General features: G+C 39.2%; 1 protein-coding gene across 2 annotated transcripts in view; it reads left to right on the top strand.

Annotated features, from left to right (window-relative positions):
* Nucleotides 1–1,654: 1,654 nt before the first annotated feature.
* PPP3CC (protein phosphatase 3 catalytic subunit gamma) overlaps nucleotides 1,655–20,433 on the top strand; it is a 96,066-nt gene continuing 77,287 nt past the window's right edge. Inside the window, exon 1 of one of the 2 annotated variants that reach the window (XM_032332142.1) lies at nucleotides 1,655–2,114. In XM_032332142.1, coding sequence (XP_032188033.1) covers nucleotides 2,066–2,114 — 49 coding nt within the window. In that variant the 5' untranslated portion in view covers nucleotides 1,655–2,065. The remainder of the gene's footprint in view (nucleotides 2,115–20,433) is intronic. The other variant, XM_032332141.1, reaches the window with a different exon arrangement.

Consider the following 20,433-nt stretch of genomic DNA (forward strand, 5'->3'; position numbering starts at 1 on the left):
CTGCTTCCCTCTCTCTCTCTCTCTCTCTGCCTGCCTCTCTGTCTACTTGTGATTTCTCTCTGTCAAATAAATAAATAAATAAAATCTTAAAAAAAAAAAAAAAAAAAAAAAAAAAAAAAAAAAAAAAAAGAAAATTTGCTCTGTTTGACAGAATTGTGGAGTTCTCATTACTTCTCAAATGAAGAACTTCCTCAGGATATCTGAACAATTCTCTTGGGTGGAAACCTGATGTCAAAATCCAAGGAAACAGAACCAAATTAAATCCAGCTTTCAAGGTGCTCCTGCCTCCTTGGGGTTACTACGAATAGCCTTAGGTCAAAACCCCAAGACTTAATTCAGGGAATACATAAATCTATATTAATGGAGATTCAGGCTTCAACCCTTCTAATCTTTTAAGTGGGAGCTGTCCAAAAGAACTTTCTGCTATGATAGAAATGTCCTGTGCTACCATGTCCAATAAGGTAGCCACTAGCCATTAGCCACAGGTAGTTACTTAGCACTGGAAATATGGCTAGTGCACTTGAGGAACTGAATATTCAAATTTTTAATTCTATTTAATTTAAATGTGTGTAACCACATAAGACTTTTTGGCCACAACAGCAACTGTTAAGACTGGATTGTCTGTTTTTCCTTGGATCTCAGTTTTGATATTACGTTATCATGGCTAAACTCAAAATACTTTTTGACTTTGCCAGGCACTATACTCCGTGAGGGAAGACAGTCACAGTAAGACAGTTTCTAAGTTTACAATTTAAGGAAAGAAAAGATCAGTTTTTAACCCAGAGATGAGCTACATTGTTTGGACTCTCTAGGGACTTGCCCATCGTGTCCCGCAGTAAGCCTGAGCGGGACAGATGTCACTGCATCGAACTGGAAGAACAAGGGGGGTGCTTCTAGCAGAGTAGGTGACCCACAGGGCTTATTGCAAGGTCAGTTCCCTGCACATTGGAGGTCCCTAGAGTTGCTGCTCTTCCTTCTCTTGGAAGTGGAAAGGAAGTGAGGAGGCCAGGGGGCCAAGCCGGGTCTCACGCCATGGAATCCGAGGCCCGCCAACTACTGGACTGGAGCTGGCATGGACACGAACGGACTTCTTCCTATACTAACTGCACTCAACAAATGTGAAAACTGAAATGAGGGCTTAAATGAGTTTGGTGATTGGGGTGGGGGGAGGGGAAACTGCGGGAAGGAGCGTGGTCAGCTTGATAGGGAATCCCTAGAGACCGAGTGGGTGGAAGCCAAGAAGAAAAGGTGGAAGGACTCACGTGGGGAGTGTCTGGGAAGACAAGGGCTGTCGGCAAGGTGGCCCGGGGGTGAGGGTGACAAGAGGCTCGCGGCCGGGGAGCCGCGGCTCGGTCTCCGCGGCCGGGGAGCCGCGGCTCGGTCTCCGCGGCCGGGTCACAAGATGGCCGCTGCTTCGCCGCGGCTTTCCCTGCCGGACCCAGGGGCCGGTGGTAGGTGCTGCGGGCCGGGGCAGCGGCAGGCAGCCCAGGGGGAGTCAGCTGCGAGGAGGGCAGGCTGAGGAGAAGGGAAAACTGACCGTCGGAAGCAGGAGGGAAGAAAGGAAGCACGCGAGCACGGAGTGCGGCTGCGCGGGCCTCCGGCCTCGGGAGGAAGGGGAGAGTCGGGGTGGGCGACTGCCGGGGGGAGGGGGCGGGAGGTCAGGTGGCCGCGCGGAACCGGGCAGCCGGGCGGCGAGTTGGGCCTCGGCGGCGGCTGCGGCAGCGCGCGGGCCGCCGGGAAGTTGGGAGAGCGGCGTGCGGGAGCGCGCACGCGCGCGCACGCGGGACCGGGCCGCGAGCAGCCGCGGGCGCCGGGGTTGCCTCGCCGAGCCACCCGCGCTCCCGACTCCGCTCCTCAGGAGGGAGCGGCCAGTGGGCCCGCATCGTGTCAGCGAGGTTCGAGGTCCGGCTGCCGTGGCCTCCTCCTTTTGGTACCTGGGCCGCCCGGAGGAGCCGAGTCCGGAGCACGGCGGGCTGACTGGCCCCGGGGAGCTGACACCGCTGGACACCAAGGCGGAGGTGCACGTCTGGCGGTCGCCTGGAGCCGGGAGGAGGCCGAGGGGACCATGTCCGGGAGGAACCACCACCTCTCCACCACCGAACGCGTCATCAAAGGTGCCGGACGGGCCGGGCCCTCGTCGTCCCCCGGCGGGAAACAGCCTTTGGCGGGGAGACAGCGGGGGGACGGAGGGCGGGGAGTGGCGGGAGGGCGGCGGGGGACCCCGGCTGCGTCGGTCCGCGGGGAGGACCGGGAGGGGGTGTGAGAGAGGGGAGGGGGAGCCCTGCGGGGCCGTGCCCGGGCGTTTTCTGTTGCACCTCGATCCGCAGCTAGCTGGAGATTGCCGCTTTATCGCCCGGAGTGTGGGACCTGCAGGTGGGGTGGGGATTTCTTCTCCCGCCACCCCAAAGGGCCGGGATCCCCATCTTTTTTAAAAAGAAACGATTCCTCTTTTCTCGTCTTTCATCTGGTGAAGCCATCTGGGGTGATGTGAGCAGGGACTTCAGTAGATTCTTCCAAGTCACATCTTCCTGCCGCTCCCCTTCTTTAGGATCGGATGATCTCGCCCCTCCCCCACCCCCCTTTTTAAAGGACGTTTACTATGTACCTTTTGGCCCACTTTCTACAGATCACCCCAAGTCCCTGCTGTTATTAAAAGGAACAGTTTGGTGAAATAAACACAAATAAATCCATTTTGTGATGTGTGAAAGGGACTTACAGATCTCTTAACATGATGTTGGTGCTTTATTTTATTTTTTGGCTGTAGAGACCTGAAGACGGATGGTCTCTCATTCAGATATCTAACCAAAACTAAAATGTTCCTTACTGTAGGGTTTTACGTTATACTTGTTTCTGGTCCTAAACTACTTATACTGGTTTAAACGTAACTACTAATTTATGCACTTCTTTTGTTCAGCGGTAACACTTAGGTACAACTCTTTGCTCTTGAGTTTTAACTATGAGGTTGAAAGCACTAATTTATAAGAAGGGAGTATACACCTAAGCGAGTTGTTAGTGGCTTCTGGATAAAGGGGTTAAGTGTAAGTGGGCAAAACTATTAAAATACTTTTATGTTTTCGTTTTGTAATTAGAAGGAGAAAGGAAACGAAGATTGGTGACAATACTTTTTTTTTTTTTAAAGTGGCAAAGCCTATTGAATGTTCAGTGAAGGGGAGGAATTTTAGTGTTTAACTTAAACATTTTTCTCCCTAAAAAATGAATCATCATAAGTGTTGATTTTCTACACTATTAATTTTAGTGTGTAACTTAAGTTTCTTCCCCTCTAAAAAGTCAAGATCATAAGTGATGATCATAAACACTGATTACCTACATTATATAATGTTCCGTAGATATAATGGGGTTTTTGAGATATATCTACTCAGAGATCATCTGGTATTATTGAGGATTGAAGTGAATTGTTCATATAACTGACATTTTTTCGTCCTTTATTGAATAATTTTCATCTTTTTAATGTCATTTTTATAGTATATAAAAGTATAAATCTTCTCTTAAGATAAAGAGTTTAAACCTTCTCTTAAGATAAAGAATATACTAAACATAACCTTTTTTGATCAATCAAGGTCAGTTGTGAACATTAATTTCTGTCCTGTGCTGTTAACATGGCTGGTGCATTCTGCTGTTTTAAGGGTGTTGGCAGTTTCCTCCTGTGCCAAAATGACTGCTTACTGCTATACTGTTTAATGCTTTTGTCTGTTTTTTATCTCTTCCAGTACTGTTCTTTATCTGTCAAAATATGCCCTTCTAATCTGCTATTTCTAAGCCGAAGTAGGCAGGGAAAACCAGATAAACCAGAATTGTGTGTCAAGTTAGAAGAAATAGGATCTCAGTGAAGCTTAGTGGCAGTCCTCAGACCTTTAGGAATCTCGAATTCTGATCGCCATTGTAGCATGTAATTTCCACCATAAGATATAAAGGCAATCTTAAAATGACCCTTTCAGACCCTTAAATATAGAAGTAAAGTGAAATGAAACATAGTTAAAAGGTAGGTGCTGTCTTATTGCTAGGCATGCTCACAGTTAAATAAACACTATTTTTTTAAAAGATTTTTTATTTATTAATTTGACAGAGAGAAATCACAAGTAGATGGAGAGGCAGGCAGAGAGAGAGAGATAGGGAAGCAGGCTCCCTGCTGAGCAGAGAGGCTGATGCGGAACTCGATCCCAGGACCCTGAGATCATGACCTGAGCTGAAGGCAGCGGCTTAACCCACTGAGCCACCCAGGCGCCCCTAAATAAACACTCTTATAGTCTGTATAATTTATGTTTTTTGGACAAATTATAAATTACTGCATGTTGTATACTTATTATTATTATTTTTTTTTGTATGTTGTATAGTTATAAGATTACTCTTAAATAAATGAGGTATAATGATTTCAAACCCTTACTTAGAATGTGTGGATTTATCTTGAATATAAAAACTGTAGAGTAAGAACTTGACCACAGAAATCTTGGCTTATCTGTGACTTATGTTGATTTTTTCCTGGGTTTTCCAGAGTTTGAAATAGTTGAGGTTTGTTCTAAGAAAGTAGGGTGTTACTGTATGTGTAGCTAAGGTCCACTGTATTGGGTACTAAATCCTGATCTGATATTATCTTGACTGGCCAGAGTTGTCTGCATTTATTCACAGCTGGAAATCTTTGCAAAGTTGAGACCATACCTCAGTTATTTTTGGTTCTGTCATTTCCTGTTAACTTTAAAGTCTACTTAATTGTTTGGTTTGAACAAATCTTGGAGAATAGTGGGAGGGAGTGACTAGTATTTTAAGTGTTTTTTAAACAGAAACTTTCCTAAAATGAAGAAGTACTAGACTGATTGTCAGAAAACCTAGGTTTTACTGCAGCAGGAGCTTACTTGTGACCTTGCCTTTTTTTTTTTTAACCTTGCTTTTTCACTTAAACTCTCTCCCTTTTTTTTCCTTCAGTAATCTCATGGGCAAAATAAGGTTAATAATACCTTCTTTGTCAAGCATCTGAACCACACAGAGATATAACTGACATGAAAAGCTTAAGACAGGTTGTATTATGAAACACGATAGTAGTTTGATAATAGGTCAGTTTCTACATAAGTGGTTAGTAGAGAAAACATTAACATTTTTAAAAAGATTTTATTTAGAGGGCACATGAGTGTGGGGAGGGGCAGAGGGAGAGGAGAGAGAATCTAAGGAGACTCCAGGCAGAGCACAGAGTCCAGTGCAGGGCTCCATCTCACAGCCCTGAGATCATGACCTGTGCTGAAACCAAGAGTTGGTTGCTTAATGGACTGAGCCACCAAGGCGCCCCTCATTAACATTATTTTAAAAGATTTATTTATTTATTTGACAGATCACAAGTAGGCAGAGAGGCAGGCAGAGAAAGAGAGGGGTAAGCAGACTCCCCGCTGAGCAGAGAGCTGCGGGGCTCCATCCCAGGACCCTGAGATCATGACCTGAGTGGAAGGCAGAGGCTTTAACCTACTGAGTCACCCAGGTCCCCCTTATTAACATTTTTTTGAGAAATCATTAACATTTGGAAAATATCAGAATTAGAAATTATGTGAAATAATAAGTTGGAAAACTGTTCCAGTCAGGAAAATACTTGTTCTGCAATTTATTTTTTTATTTTTAAGAAATTACTGCACCCAAAGGGACCCCATCCTCTTCTATGATTTAGAGGATATCCGGGTGGAATCAATCCCATGTATAACAACATGAAGAGAACAGGACAGTTCTGTCTAGTACTTTCTTACCAGCTGGTTTCTTCCCTAGCAGTTGATGGTGTTTATTTTATGTTTAAAAATATAAAAATTGTTATGATTTCATTCATTCATTAAGTGTTTATGGAGAACCATCTGCAGTGTATGCCAACAAGTGCTCCTTTGTTTCTTTTTGTTTTTAAAGTAACAGTTCTGTAGTGCCTCTAGAATAGTCAGTATGCACTGTGGCATCACTACTGGTTTCTAGAGTAGAAAAAACCCAGAAACTCAAATGACTGAATTGTGAAAATCTTTCAGCTTGTTTTTCTTTCTTTTTTTTTTTTCCCCCTGTTTGACAGTGATTTTAAAAAAATGATTTATTCCCCTGGGCTGAATCTTTTCAGAAGCAACAAAGAAATTTCACTAGGAATTACATTACAGATGTGGAGAATCCATTTTTGGTAGCCAAATGGTATTTCACAGAGAAGTCAGACTTCTTTTCAGTAAGATGCTCATAGATTTCTCCCATTCATTTGTAGAATTCAAGTGTATTGTATATTCACAGGATGTACTGTGTCATTTGTATCACACAGAGGCTACTGGTTCTTTAATATCTGCCAGTGAGAATAGTGCAGCTATGGCTTTCTTAAAAGATTTTTAATAATAGTATGGACAAAAATTGCTATTTTCACAAGATTACCCTGAACCCTGTTTCAGTCTCTGGTACCTGTGCCTCATTTATTTACACAGCTCTTGTCCCCTCTTGCCTTTTTTTGTATTACGAGAATGAATTTACCAAGGGTTTATATGTTTTTTTTTTTATTTTTTGCTTTTCTTTTTATTATTAAATATTTTATTTTTAAGTAACCTCTACACCCAATGTGGGCGTTGAACTCACAACTCTGAGATCGAGAGTCGCGTGTTCCACTGACTGAGCCAGCCAGGCACCCCTGTTCTTTTACTTTCTTAATAGGATTACAGTTTTTCAAAATATAATAAAGTTGGTGAGAGATAAAAATGAAAAAATGCAATTAATAATTGCCTCAGAACAGCTAGGCTTGGGAAAGGCCACCATCGTATTTAAGGATTTGGTAGTGTCTTAGTGAGGAAAAGCTAAAAAGAAGAAAATGAGTTTTAAAGTATATTATACCTAGGGGCACCTGGGTGGCTTAGTCCTTAAGCATCTGCCTTCTGCTCAGGTCTTGATCCCAGGGTCCTGGGATCAGCCCACTTCGGGCTCCCTGCTTGGTGGGAAGCCTGCTTCTCCCTCTCCCACTCCCTCTCCCTGCTTCTGTTTTCTCTCTCGGTGTGTCTCTCTCTGTCAAATAAATGAATACAATTTTTAGAAAAAGAAAAAAAAAGTGTATTATACCTGATGTGAAGTGGAGGTAACTTGTTTAGCAGAAAAATAAGTTGTTTTAGCTACATAGGGTTTGGAAAAATATGCAGAAGTAAGGATGGAGAAAAACTAAGTGTAATTGACTGAGGAGTAGACAGGTGGGTAAAATTAGGAGCGTCAAAAATTGGAAGAGGTAAAAGGAGGAAGAGGAGAAGAGGGATAGCGGAAAACCTTTAGGGCAGTTGATAGTGATTTCATTAAGGGAACAGCAAGATTATTTTGATGGCTGGGGTTCTTGGGTGACTCAGTTGTTAAGCATCTGCCTTTGGCTCAGGTCATGATCCCAGGGTCCTGGGATGGAGCCCCACATTAGGCTCCCTGCTTGGCGGGAAGCCTGCTTCTCCCTCTCCCACTCTCCCTGCTTGTGTTCCCTCTCTTGCTGTCTCTCTCTGTCAAATAAATAAATAAAGTCTTTTTTAAAAAGATTATTTTTGATAGCTATCTATTAAAAAAAAAACCCAAAGCTTAATTGACTTGTAAATATGACTCAGAGTTACAGATGATTCAAATATCATAAAGATATTATGACAGTGAGACAGACTTGTTTTTATTTTATTGAAGAGATTGCTAAAAAAGTGGAAAAAGTTGGTAGAGGGATAAAGTAAATATTAAAAAGCACTAATAAGCAGAGGAGAGAGAAAGGATTTTCTAAGAGTATTTCCCATCCCTGTTAATCACACCACTTACCCATTTAGTCAGTGACTCGGATGACTAGCCTGGGAATCAGGCCAGACTCTTTCCTATCCCTTTCACTTCACATCCAGTGCTACTAGACTCAGTTCTGTGGATTTTTGGTTTGTACAGAACCTTCTACATCCTCTTCCTCTCTGACATTTTGCCTATACTATTGCAGTAGCCTCTTGCTAGGGGTATTTAATTTAATGTCCATGGTGCCATCATGATCTGTGGATAATTAAAGGATTATTCTTGTGCTTGAAATCCTTCGAGCAAGTTCTGCCATAGGATAAATTCTAATTTTGTTGATGTATAGTTCTCTTCATGCTAAACCTCCAGTCCTGTATTACTTTCTCCTCGTTTCATATCCTTGTTCCCAAACTTACTTTACTACTACTTGTAGTTCCCCAGAATGCCCTGAAATTTTATATCTGTGAATGAGTTCTTTGCATTATTTTTATATAGAATCTTGTGCCCCAACTTGGCCAGCCCCAATTTATCTTTCAAGCTTTAGCCAAGAGGACATCTAAGAAGCTTTTTCTCCTTCACTATTAAGCAGCCATACAGAATAATGGCTTTAGAACACAGCCTTGAAATCAGACATACCTTGGTTCAAATTCTGCCTCTTTTAGTAGCAGTCTGACCTTTGACCAGTCACTTAATCCTGTTTTTCCTCAATTTCCCTATCTGAATTAAAGGGATAATAGAACCTAGTTTATAGGATAGTTGTAAGGATTAAATAAACCCCACAAATTGCAATGACAGGTGTCTAGTAAGTGCTCAGTACGTTAGCTGCTTTCATCATTATTAGCAGCAGCCACAGAAGCCATTGCCTCCTCTATGCTCCTGTGAGCAGTCTCATTGCTTTTCACATTTCTTTAAATATTTTTATGTTATTTATACTGCACTGTATAATCCTTGTCCTTCAAGGGCAGGGATTGTGTATAATTAATGCTGAATATATTGCTTAGTATATAGGTGGTTAGTAAATGTTTAAGTAAAAGCATAAGAAGCTTATTTTATGGAAGACGCTGTAGAAAAGGGCACGGGCTCTGCTGATTACTAGCTGTGTGACTTTTGTCATTTGTTTGCCTTGCTTTAAGTTTAAAATGGAAAATAATAGTACCTACCTCAGAATTTAAAGATTGCATTTCATATTGTATGTAATGTGCTTAGCATAATGCCATAGTTAGCTGTTCTTTATTAAATGAGTTAATCTTGAATGTTAATGAGATTTGATAGCAGATCTGTTTGACTTTATTATTAGTTTTTAGATCTCTTTGACTATAAGTGGCCTAGGTGAAATGAAGTTTTAAGAGTGTTGTAGTTTTTTAAAAGATTTATTTATGTATTTATGTATTTATTTATTGGGGAGGTGGGGACAGAGGGAGAGAATTTTTTTTTTTTTTAAGATTTTATTTATTTGACACAGAGATAGAAAGAGCCCAAGAGCACAAGCTGGGGGAGGGCAGAGGGAGAAGGAGAGGCAGGCTGCCCCCTGAGCAGGGAGCCCTGCAAGGGGCTCCATCCCAGGACCCTGGAATCATGACCCGAGCCGAAGGCAGTAGTTTAACCGACTGAGCCACCCAGGCACCCCAGAACTTTTTTTTAAAAATTAGCATATAATATATTATTTATTTCATGGGTATAGGTCTGTGATTCATCAGTCTTACTTTTTTTAATGTCCGTGGTGCCATCATGATCTGTGGATAATTTAAAAAAAAAAAAAAAAAGAAAAGAAAAATGGTGAAAATTTCCTTGTCTATAGTATACATAGAATTTTAGAAATCATAAACGGATGCATAAACAAATATCCAATGAATCCCTACTAGAAGCAACATGTTTCGCTTTATACTTAGAAGCTTAAATACTGTCTTGGAAAGTACTCAGTATAGCATATAATGGTCTCCCAAAAGTGTGATAGAAAATCAGAACTATGGAGCTTCCTATGACTAATAGTACCAAAGAAGAGCAGATGACTAAATGGTAGACTATATATGGTATGAAGGGTTTGCTCCCTCACTTTACAAACTGATAATCATTTCAAGTTTGAGCTTTCTTGATCAGCCTAAAGAGATAAGACTTAACTTGTGGGTTTTTGTATGTATCCATAGGTCCATTTTGTTCTGGTGACCTAGGGCTTTGTGGAGGTTTAAAAATAAAATAGGATAAAATAAAGAACTAAATAAAAAATTTTTAAAACATAAGTAAAGTAGGATAGTTTTAATGAATGGCCAGAGTAATAAAGGTAATTGGTGGATTTATCAATGAAGGGAGGCTACTTATTTTTACTTTTGGACACTGCTTATTGAAAACATATGATGTCACTGTAAACTTATTGTTTCTGTCAGACTATCACTGATAGTGGTTATTACTTAATTGGTTCTGGGAGAGCTAGTTCCCAGTACTTTGAAAGCATGCTCTATGACTGTCAAAAGAAGAGAGGGAATATCTTGAAGAGCTGTGTCAGACCGTGAAATAAAATTACTTGTTCTAATAGGTTATGAAAGGATCTGAAAGCTACTTACGACTTTCAGTAATAATATTTAACATAACCTCTTCAGCGGTGTTTAACTGGTTCGTGATTGGAAAAGCAAGTGAGTAGATTAGGAAATAAGTCTGCAAAAGTAGGGCAGGCTTGCTGGCTTAAAATAGGATTGAAAGCAGGGTTATTTGTAGTGAATAGAGATAGCTATTTAGGTAAATCCTAGTGTCCTGTGAGGGTAAGACCACACAATAATCTAAAAATAATAACTTACAGGTCAATAACTTTTAAGGTTTATCTTTCACACTTACTGTAGGATTAAAGTAGTCATCACCAATGTTTTCTTTCTCTTTTATGCAGATTTGCATCTGATGTTAGGTATATTTACCTAAAAATATCACTTAGGTAGTAGGTATATATTGTAGCAGGATACTGATACTGCCTGTGAAAGGCTTTAGAATTTCTTCAGGTTTAGAAACTTAGTTTCAAAATGTATTAACTTTTACTTTTAGATTCACAGGATGTTGTGAAGAAATGTACAGGGAGGTCCTACACTTCCTCCCCTAAGTCTCTGTCCTCCATAGCATCAACATCCCACACTACCACTCACTATACCAAACCGAGAAGTTGACATTGGCACAATCGATAGAGTTTATTCAGGTTTCACCAGTTATGCGTGAACTTGTGTGCACATGCATGTGTCTGTAGCTCAATGCAGGTCTACATGTGTAGACTTGTATAACTACCACAATGAAGATGTTTAAACAGAAACATCACCACCAGATTCCTGTGTTATTGCCCCTTCGTAGCCACACCCATTCCCTTCAAGAAACCAATTTTATTATTTATTTATTGTTTTGAATCGTGCACACCTGGTTTGATTAGTTTTTTTGCTTCTGAGTTGGAAGCACTGTTAAACAATTTTTTATTGAAGTAAGGAAATGCAGCAGCAACTGACTCGTAAAAAGCTAAGTTAAAATGTGTTACCAGAGGAACCTGGCTGGCTAAATCAGTAGAGCCTGTTAACTCTTGATCTCCGGGTGTTCAAGCCCCATGTTGGACATAGAGCTTACTTGAAAATAATAATAAAATGTGTTAGCAATTTTTGAGCACTAAAAGCTTTCTTGGATAATATATATAGGCTTAGAATGATAACTCTCAACTCTGGTCACCAATCAGAATCAGCTGTGGAACTTAAAAAAAAAATATGGGAGAAAAATGGATACGTGGTCCCATTTTAAATATATCTGGAAACTAGTGTTGAGTATAAAAATGCAAGTTACAAAAGGATACACAGTATGATACCATATATATATAAAATTTAAAATGTACTATGTTATGTATAGATATATTTACAACAAATTATATACATGTTGGAAGGATATACAACTACTTAAATATAGTAATTACCTCTGGAGAGGAAGGACTCAGATGGTAGTTGCTCAGTTATAACTGCAATATTTTTTTAGTTCTTAAAAATATTTGAAACTCAAGGGGCGCCTGGGTGGCTCAGGTGGTTAAATGTCTGCCTTCAGCTTGGGTCATGATCTCCAGGTCCTGGGATGGAGCCCCATATCAGGCTTTCTGCTCAGTGGGGAGTCTGCTTCTCCCTCTCCCTCTGCCTTTCCTCCTGCTTGTGCTCTGTTTCTGTATCTCTCTGAAATGAAAAAAAAAATTTTTTTTTGAAACTCAGAACATGTGGGTGGTTCAGCTGGTAAAGTGCCTGTCATCCCCTCAGTTCATAATCCCAGAGTCTTGGATTGAGTCCTGCATTAGGCTCCCTGCTCTGCTCCCTGTCTGCTGCTTCCCCTGCTTATGTTCTCTCTCTCTGACAAATAAATAAATAAAATCTTAAAAAAATATATTTGAAACAGATATGGCAAACTTAGTATTTTAAATCTACATGGGTACATGTGTAGGTAGCAATATTTGTAGTATTTATTTCCTATACCATATTATATAAAATTATTTTTGAAATATTTCATTAAAAATATCCCTACAGGGGCACCTGGGTGGCTCAGTGGGTTGGGCCTCTGCCTTTGGCTCAGGTCATGATCTCGGGGTCCTGGGATTGAGCCCTGCATCGGGCTCTCTGCTCAGCGGGGAGCCTGCTTCCTCCCCTCTCTCTCTGCCTGCCTCTCTGTCTGCTTGTGATCTCTCTCTCTTTGTCAAATAAATAAATAAAATCTTTAAAAAAAAATCCATACATACAGTATATGATGTGTATGTCTGGAACTTCTTCTTTTTTCCCTTTTAGTATACCTTTTATTTATTTTATTTTGGTGCCAAGGGCAAAATGCTGCTATAACAATTATCTGAAAATGTGGAAGTGGCTTTGGAACTTTGAGAAGACACAGCTCAAGTCTCAACTTTGTTTATTTTGTTTTGTGTTTTAGGTATGTTATTTATTTACTTGAGAGAGAGAGAGAGAGAGAGCACAAAGGGAGAGGGAGAAGCAGATCCCTGCTGAGGAGGGAGCCTGATGTGGGGCCCATCTCAGGGCCCTGGGATTACGACCTGAGCCAAAGGCAGATGCTTAACCAATTTAGCCAGCAACCGCCCCACAAGTCCCAATTTTCTGATGTCCTTCCTTAATTTCTGTAGCCACCACTTATACCCCTTTATAGTCTTCCCTACTTAGAGTCTGTACCATACAGTGTATTGTTTAACTGTTCTGTGTTCATATTAAATCTTGTGATTTGAATATGAGTTATTTTTTCTACTTAAATAGAACATAGGGGAGCCTGGCAGACTCAGTCATTGGAGCATGCAACTCTTGATTTTCAAGGGTTGAGTTTGAGTCCCACGTTGAGTGTAGAGATTCCTTAAAAATAAAACCTTTTTTAAATTTATCTTTTATTATTTTTTTAAAGACTTTATTTATTTGACAGCACAAGCAGGGGGAGCAGCAGGCAGAGGGAGAGGGAGAAGCAGAAGCAAGCTCCTTGCTGAGGAGAGCCTGATGGGATCATGACCTGAGCTGAAGGCAGATGTTAACTGACTTTAAGCCACCAAGGTGCCCCTTAAAAATAAATTCTTAAAAAAAAAAAAAGAACATCAAGTTCTTCTAGGTAGAGTCCATGTGTTAAAATTGTATAATCTGTAAATGACTTACACAAATTGAACATGTAATAAGGCCAAATAAATATTGGATAATTTAACTACTTCCCTAGTATTTTTGAATTTTACTTGAAGAACCCTTCCACCTCTCTTTCTCCTATAGATTTCAGAACTTTAGACTTTAACAAATATAATTATTATCCTGTTCCATAAAGTCTATGCATAGAAACTTAGATCAATTCTAAATAGAATTACTATTGAATGTTTTGTTTTTCAGTTACTGTCCTAGTCTTTGAGCTTTTAAAAGGATGACACTGGATGATTAGACTTGAATTGTTAACTTCCTCCGATGGTATTGTTGGAGATGAAGCTAAAATGTCAGAGTTTCGTAGAGAAACAGGAGAGTTGATGATTGTACCCAAACTTTCCTAACCTTTGTTATTAGCAAGAGAGAAAGGTAGTTTTAACTGTGGTCAGTGAATTTCTTTACGTTTATTGCTTTTAAATTAAGTTAAGGAGGTCAGCAATAGTAAGTAGAATAATAAGAGAATAAAATGCTTCATTATTATGAAGAAGAATGGTGAAGTCTTAGCATGTGGCATTGTGTTTCACATATTGAAGTTGACATTAGAAAGGTAAATTTAGTAATTTGTTTTTTTAAATCTGTGTTCTCTTTTATAATAGAGCCACAAGTTGCTCACTATTCCTTATGCAATCCAGGTGTGAATTTTTTTTTAAGGTTTTATTTATTTGAGAGAGAGAACGAGCAAGTGAGAGAGAGTGTGAAGAGCTCGCATGTGAGTGGGGGAGGGGCAGAGGGAGAGCAAGAAGCAGACTCCCTGCTGAACAAGGAGCCCCATGTTGGCAGATGCTTAACAGATTAAGCCACTTAGGTGCCCCTGGTTATGAAGTTTTTGAGTGATTTTGTGTATTTCCATAAGAATTAGAGTGGATTCAAGATGACCACTAGTAATCACTGTCACTCACTTTGTTAGTGGGGGGTGGGTTGTATCTAAAAGAGACAGTTAGAGCTATTTTTTTTTTTTAAGATTTTATTTATTTATTTGACAGAGAGAGATCACAAGTAGGCAGAGAGGCAGGCAGAGAGAGAGAGGAGGAAGCAGACTCCCTGCTGAGCAGAGAGCCCGATGCGGGGCTCGATCCCAGGACCCTGAGATCATGACCCGAGCCGAAGGCAGCGGCTTAACCCACTGAGCCACCCAGGCGCCCAGTTATAGCTATTTTATCTGGAATTGTGTAAAATCCTTTAGTTTCCATGAGAGTATATATCTTGCATATTTGTTGTGTGTTATGCCTACATAGTTCTCATTTGGATTTAAACTTTGGGCTCTCAGGGAACTTATTTTCATTCTAACCCATATTATATTACTTTGAATTATATATTAAGAAAAAGCATTAGAGATTATTTGTTTAGGCAGTATAGCAAAAAAGGGATAAGAGGTTAGTTTCTGGAATCAGCTGACCTGGAATCATACTCCACCTCTTCCAGCTGAGTTGTGAGATCTTTGACAAATTTTCTAACTTCCCTAACATTGGTTATCACATCTGTCAAATAGAGATAATAATACTTAATAGAGAGACACCTGGGTAGCTCAGTTCGTTAAGCATCTGCCTTCAGCCCAGGTCATGATCCCAGGGTACTAGGGTCGAGTCCTAAATTGGGTTCCTTCTTCAGTGGAGAGCCTGTTTCTCCTTCTGCTTGCTGCTCCCCTTGCTTGTGCTCTGTCTGTCTCTCTCTCTCTGACAAATAAATAACAAATTTAAAAAAATAAAACTTAAAGTGTTATTAGATTAAATGAGAATATATATGAAGTAATTAGCATAATGCCTGTTGTGTAGTTAGCATACAACTAGTAAACATCATGATCACTGTAGTTATTATTGCAATTCCAGTTAAGAAAATTAAAATCTAAAACCTATATTGAAACCTAAGGTTTTGTGGATACCATAGTTTTGACAATTTTGTACAACATAAGTAATTACTTCTGTGTCAGAGATTTTTAACTAACTTGTGTCAGCAACTTGAATGTGCTAATAATAGCAACACAATTGCCAAGTAGGGTATATCCCAGGAATGCAGAGTTGGTTTGAAAATCAATTAGTATAATCTGCCATGGTAACCATATGAGAAAACTCATATGACTACTTCAGTAAATTCAGAAAAACCAATTGACAAAAATTCTGTACTCATTCATGATTTAAACAAACCTCAGAAAACTAGGAATAGGATAGGGGAGCTTCTTCAACTGATGCTCATTTAAGAAAAACCCACAACAAATTCGTACTTAATGGTAAAATATTGAGTGCTTTACCCCTAAGATTAGGAATAAGGCAACAATGCCCTTGCTTGCTACGTCTGGTCAGCATTGTAACTGGTTGTCCTAGCCATTGAAATAGGGGAAGAAGTAGAACAAAAAGGCATATAGATTAGAAGGGAAGAAATAAAAATGTTTCTTTTTACAAATTGCAAGACTGTAAAAAGTCTTAGGTAATCTGCCAAATAACCATTATTAACAGGATTTAGCAAAGTCAAAGGATAAAAGGTGAATATATAAAAATCAATTGTATTTTTTTTTAAAGATTGATTTTATTTATTTATTTATTTATTTGACAGATAGAGATCACAAGTAGACAGAGAGGCAGGCAGAAAGAGAGAGGAGGAAGCCGGCTCCCTGCTGAGCAGAGAGCCCCATATGGGGATCAGTCCCAGGACCCTGGGATCATGACCCGAGCCAAAGGCAGAGGTTTAACCCACTGAGCCACCCATGTGCCCCAAAATCAATTGTATTTTTATATACTATCAGCAAACAATTGGGAAATGAATTTTTTTATTTTTACTTAGAATATTTCTAAAACCCACGAAATATTTGGGAATAAATGTGACAAAAATGCATAAAATCTCTTTACTGAAAACCATAGTACATTCCTGAGGGAAATGAGGGAAATTAAAGACCTAACTATAAGGAGAGTTGGGGCACCTGAGTGGCTCAGTAGGTTAAGCCTCTGCCTTCAGCTCAGGTCATGATCTCAGGGTCCTGGGATCGAGCCCCACATTGGGCTCTCTGCTCAGCGGGGAGCCTGCTTCCCCCCCTTCTCTGCCTGCCTCTCAGCCTACCTGTGATCTCTCTGTCAAATAAATAAAATAGTTTAAAAAAAAAAAACTATAAGGAGAGTTATCATGTTCTTGGTCAGACAATGCAAAATTGTTAAGATGTCAGTTCCCCAAACTGATTTATAAATAAAGGCAATTTCAATAAAAATCCTGGGATTTAAATTTTTTTTTTTAAAGCTAAATTTTTTTATTATGGATTATTTCAGTTCAGTGCATATATGTGTCATTTATAAGCATTTACTTAATGTGGTAATAATACAAGTTTGGAATACGTTCTCTATCTATGATAGTAATAATGTCTGATTACTTAATTTGATTAATTTCTTCTCTGTTGTTTCTCTTTTCTGTCTTTTTTTTTTAATTTTTAATTTTTTATAAACATATATTTTTATCCCCAGGGGTACAGGTCTGTGGGATTTTAATTTTTTAAGATTTTATTTGTTTATTTGAGAGAGAGAATGAGAGGGGAGAAGGTCAGAGGGAGAAGCAGATTCCCCATGGAGCTGGGAGCCCGAAGTGGGACTCTATCCCGGGACTCCGGGATCATGAACTGAGCCGAAGGCTCCCAAAATCCTGGGATTTTTAAATAGAAATTGGTAAGCTGATTCTAAAATTTATTTAGAGGGACACCTGGCTGGCTTAGTCGGTAGAGCACAAGACTCTTGATTTTGAGGTCATGACTTCAGGCCCCAAGTTGGCTGTAGAGATTACAAATAAATAAATAAACTTTAGAAAAAATAAAGTTTGTATGGAAATGACTAAGACTGAGAATAAGCAAACCAATTTTCAAAAGGCAGAACAAAGTTGAAAAACTCAGACTACCTGATTTAATGACTTACTACAAAGCTGCAATAATCAAGACATAAGAGAAATCTTTGTGACTTTGGAGTAGACAGTTTTCTTAGGTCACAAAGAAAATGAACCATAAAAACTGATAATTGGACTGTATCAAAATTAAGATTTTTTTGTTCTTCTAAGTGTGTTTCATTAAGAAAATGAAAAGACAAGGGGTACCTGGGAAGCTTGGTTGACTAAGTATCCAACTCTTGATCTTGGCTTGGGTCTCATCTCAGGGTCCTGAGTTCAAGCCCCTTGTTGGGCTCCACATTGTAAAAAAAGGTGGGAGGGTGCACTTGGGTGGCTTAGTTGTGTTAAACATCTGCCTTTGGCTTAGGTCTTGATCTCAGGGTCCTGGGGGTCATTGTCAGACTCTGCACTCAGTGGGGAGTTTGCTTCTCCCTCTTTCTCTGCCCCTCCCCTACTAATGCTTGCTCTCAAATAAATAAATAGGATCTTATGTAATAAGATTATATAATAAAGTATTTTTATTATATAATATTATATGATTACATATTATATAATATTATATAATAAATAAAAACTTTGTGAAGAACTTAAAATTCACTAATAAGACAATCAGAGTTTTAAAAGTGGACTAAAGATTTGAACAGATAAATCATAAACAAAAGTATACAAGTGGCCAGTAGCATACAAGAAGATATTTCAGCATCATTAGCTACTGGGGAATGCAAATTAAAAATACAATGAAACACCACCACCACGGATTAGAATGTCTGAAACTGAACATTTCTAGTTTTGACAAGATACGGAGTAAGTGGAACTTTCATACACTGCTGGTGGGACTGTAAAGTTGTATAACTGCTTGGCAAAATTATTTGACATTTCCTTAATATGTTAATTATGCACCTTCCATTTTACCCTGGGATTCTACCCTTTGGTGTTTACCCAAGAGAAATGAAAACAAGAGATCTATGTGTATATGTTTATAACAGCTTTGGTCATAATAGCAAAATCCAGGAAATATTCAGCAGGTAAATGGATAACTATAATATGTTGCATCCTCACCATGGAGTACTACTTGGCAATAAAAACATACAAATTTCTGATATATGCAACAGCATGGGTGAATCACAAAAACATGCATAGTGAAAAAGACCAGACATAAATGACTGTATACTAGACAGTGCCATTTATATAAAACTAGAAAAGTCCAGATTTGTCTAGTGACAGAAAGCACATCAGTGGTTGAGGTACTAGGGGCAGAGGAGAGGATCTTTTGGTAGTGATGGAGATGTTCTGTATCTTGATCAAGATTGTGGTTTTGACAAATATATACATGTGTCAAAATTTACCAACTTTTACACTTTAATGGATGTAGTTTATTGTACCTAAATAAACCTCAATAAAGTTTATTAAAAAAAAAAGAAGATATGAAAACTGTACCCTAAAATTAATGCAGGATTTAGTGCAAACGACTTATCTTTGTTAAAATGAGATCTTAAGTTAATAGACTATTATGAGGGGCGCCTGGGTGGCTCAGTGGGTTAAGCCGCTGCCTTCGGATAGGGTCATGATCCCAGGGTCCTGGCATCGAGCCCCTGCATCGGGCTCTCTGCTCAGCGGGGAGCCTGCTTCCTCCCCTCTCTCTCTGCCTGCCTCTCTGTCTGCTTGTGATCTCTGTCTGTCAAATAAATAAATAAAATCTTTAAAAAAAAAAATAGACTATTTCAAAGTTGTACTGAAAGCCTGAAAGAAGGAAATAAATTGAGACTCCTTGTGTACTAGGGATTAGTAGTTTGCTTTAGGAGGATAAAGTTTACTTAAAAATACTGTGTGAGGGCACCTAGCTGGCTCAGTCGGTGGAGAATACCACTGACTGGGGTTGTGAGTTCAAGCCTCACGTTGGATGTAGAGATTGCCTAAAAAGAAAAAAAAACAGGGACGCATGGGTGGCTCCGGTGGTTAAGCATCTGCCTTTTGCTCAGGTCATGATTCCAGAGTCCTGAAATCAAGTCCCTCATCAGGCTCCTTTCTTGGAGGGGAGCCTGCTTCTCCCAGTGCCTGCTGTTTCCCCTGCTTGTGCGTGCGCTTTCTCTCTCTGACAAATAAATAAATAAGTAAATAAATAAAATAAAACATTACCTGGACTTGAAATGCCTTTAAAAAGTGTGCTTTAGGGAAAGAAATATTTGCCTTTTACTGCTAGCTTTAGTATGTGGGTGTGTTTTTAGTCATTGTTTTATTTAACTGCAAATCATAGAAAAGGAAAGAAAAGTGAGCAAAGGATATGATGTTTATAGATAATTTATAAATAAATACATTTAAATGGTTGATAAACATGTGAACTTGTATGAACAAAGGTAATTTGTTGCTATGTTTTTCCTGATAGCAAAGAAAAAATAACTGCAGTGTTTAATAACAGTCTAGGTGAATTATATTATCTTTATGGTGGAGAGTCTGAAAATTATAGAAGAATATTTGTTGGTATGAGAAAAATTTAGTAGTTTGTTATAAAATTCAAAAGATTACAGGGTTGTATAATACAAGTAATTATAAAATAGTTTGTTTAAATATTTAAGATGTTAAGATACATACCAAAATTTTAAATAGTTGTTTTTGGAACTCTAAGAGATTTGTTTCTGTTTTGTGGTAGTTATTGGTTTTTTATTTTTTATTTTATTTATTTTTTATTTTTTTATTTTATGTTTTGTAGTCTTTTTAAGATTATTATTTTTTAAAATTTTATGTCCCATGCCCAGGGACTTGGACTCATGATCCCCAGATCAAGGTGCACTTGTGCTCTTTAGTTTTTATTTTATTTTTTTTCAAGATTTTATTTATTTATTTGACAGACGGAGATCACAGAGAAGCAGGCAGAGAGAGAGGAGGAAGCAGGCTCCCCGCTGAGCAGAGAGCCCAATGCGGGGCTCCATCCCAGGACCCTGGGATCATGACCTGAGCTGAAGGCAGAGGCCCCAACCCACCGAGCCACCCAGGCGCCCTGTGCTCTTTAGTTTTTAAAAAAATCTTTTGCATTGAATTATAACATAGTATCTTTGATTTGGAGAAATCTTTAAGAACAGTTTGAAGATTAGATGAAGGTTGATAATTGTTGCTATGTGGGTTTCATTATGCTGTTCCACCCTGTATAATAAAAATTTGTCCACAAAAGATGCAAAGCTAATTATCACTT

Source organism: Mustela erminea, chromosome 2, assembly GCF_009829155.1.
Source record: "Mustela erminea isolate mMusErm1 chromosome 2, mMusErm1.Pri, whole genome shotgun sequence".
Lineage (NCBI taxonomy): Eukaryota > Metazoa > Chordata > Mammalia > Carnivora > Mustelidae > Mustela > Mustela erminea.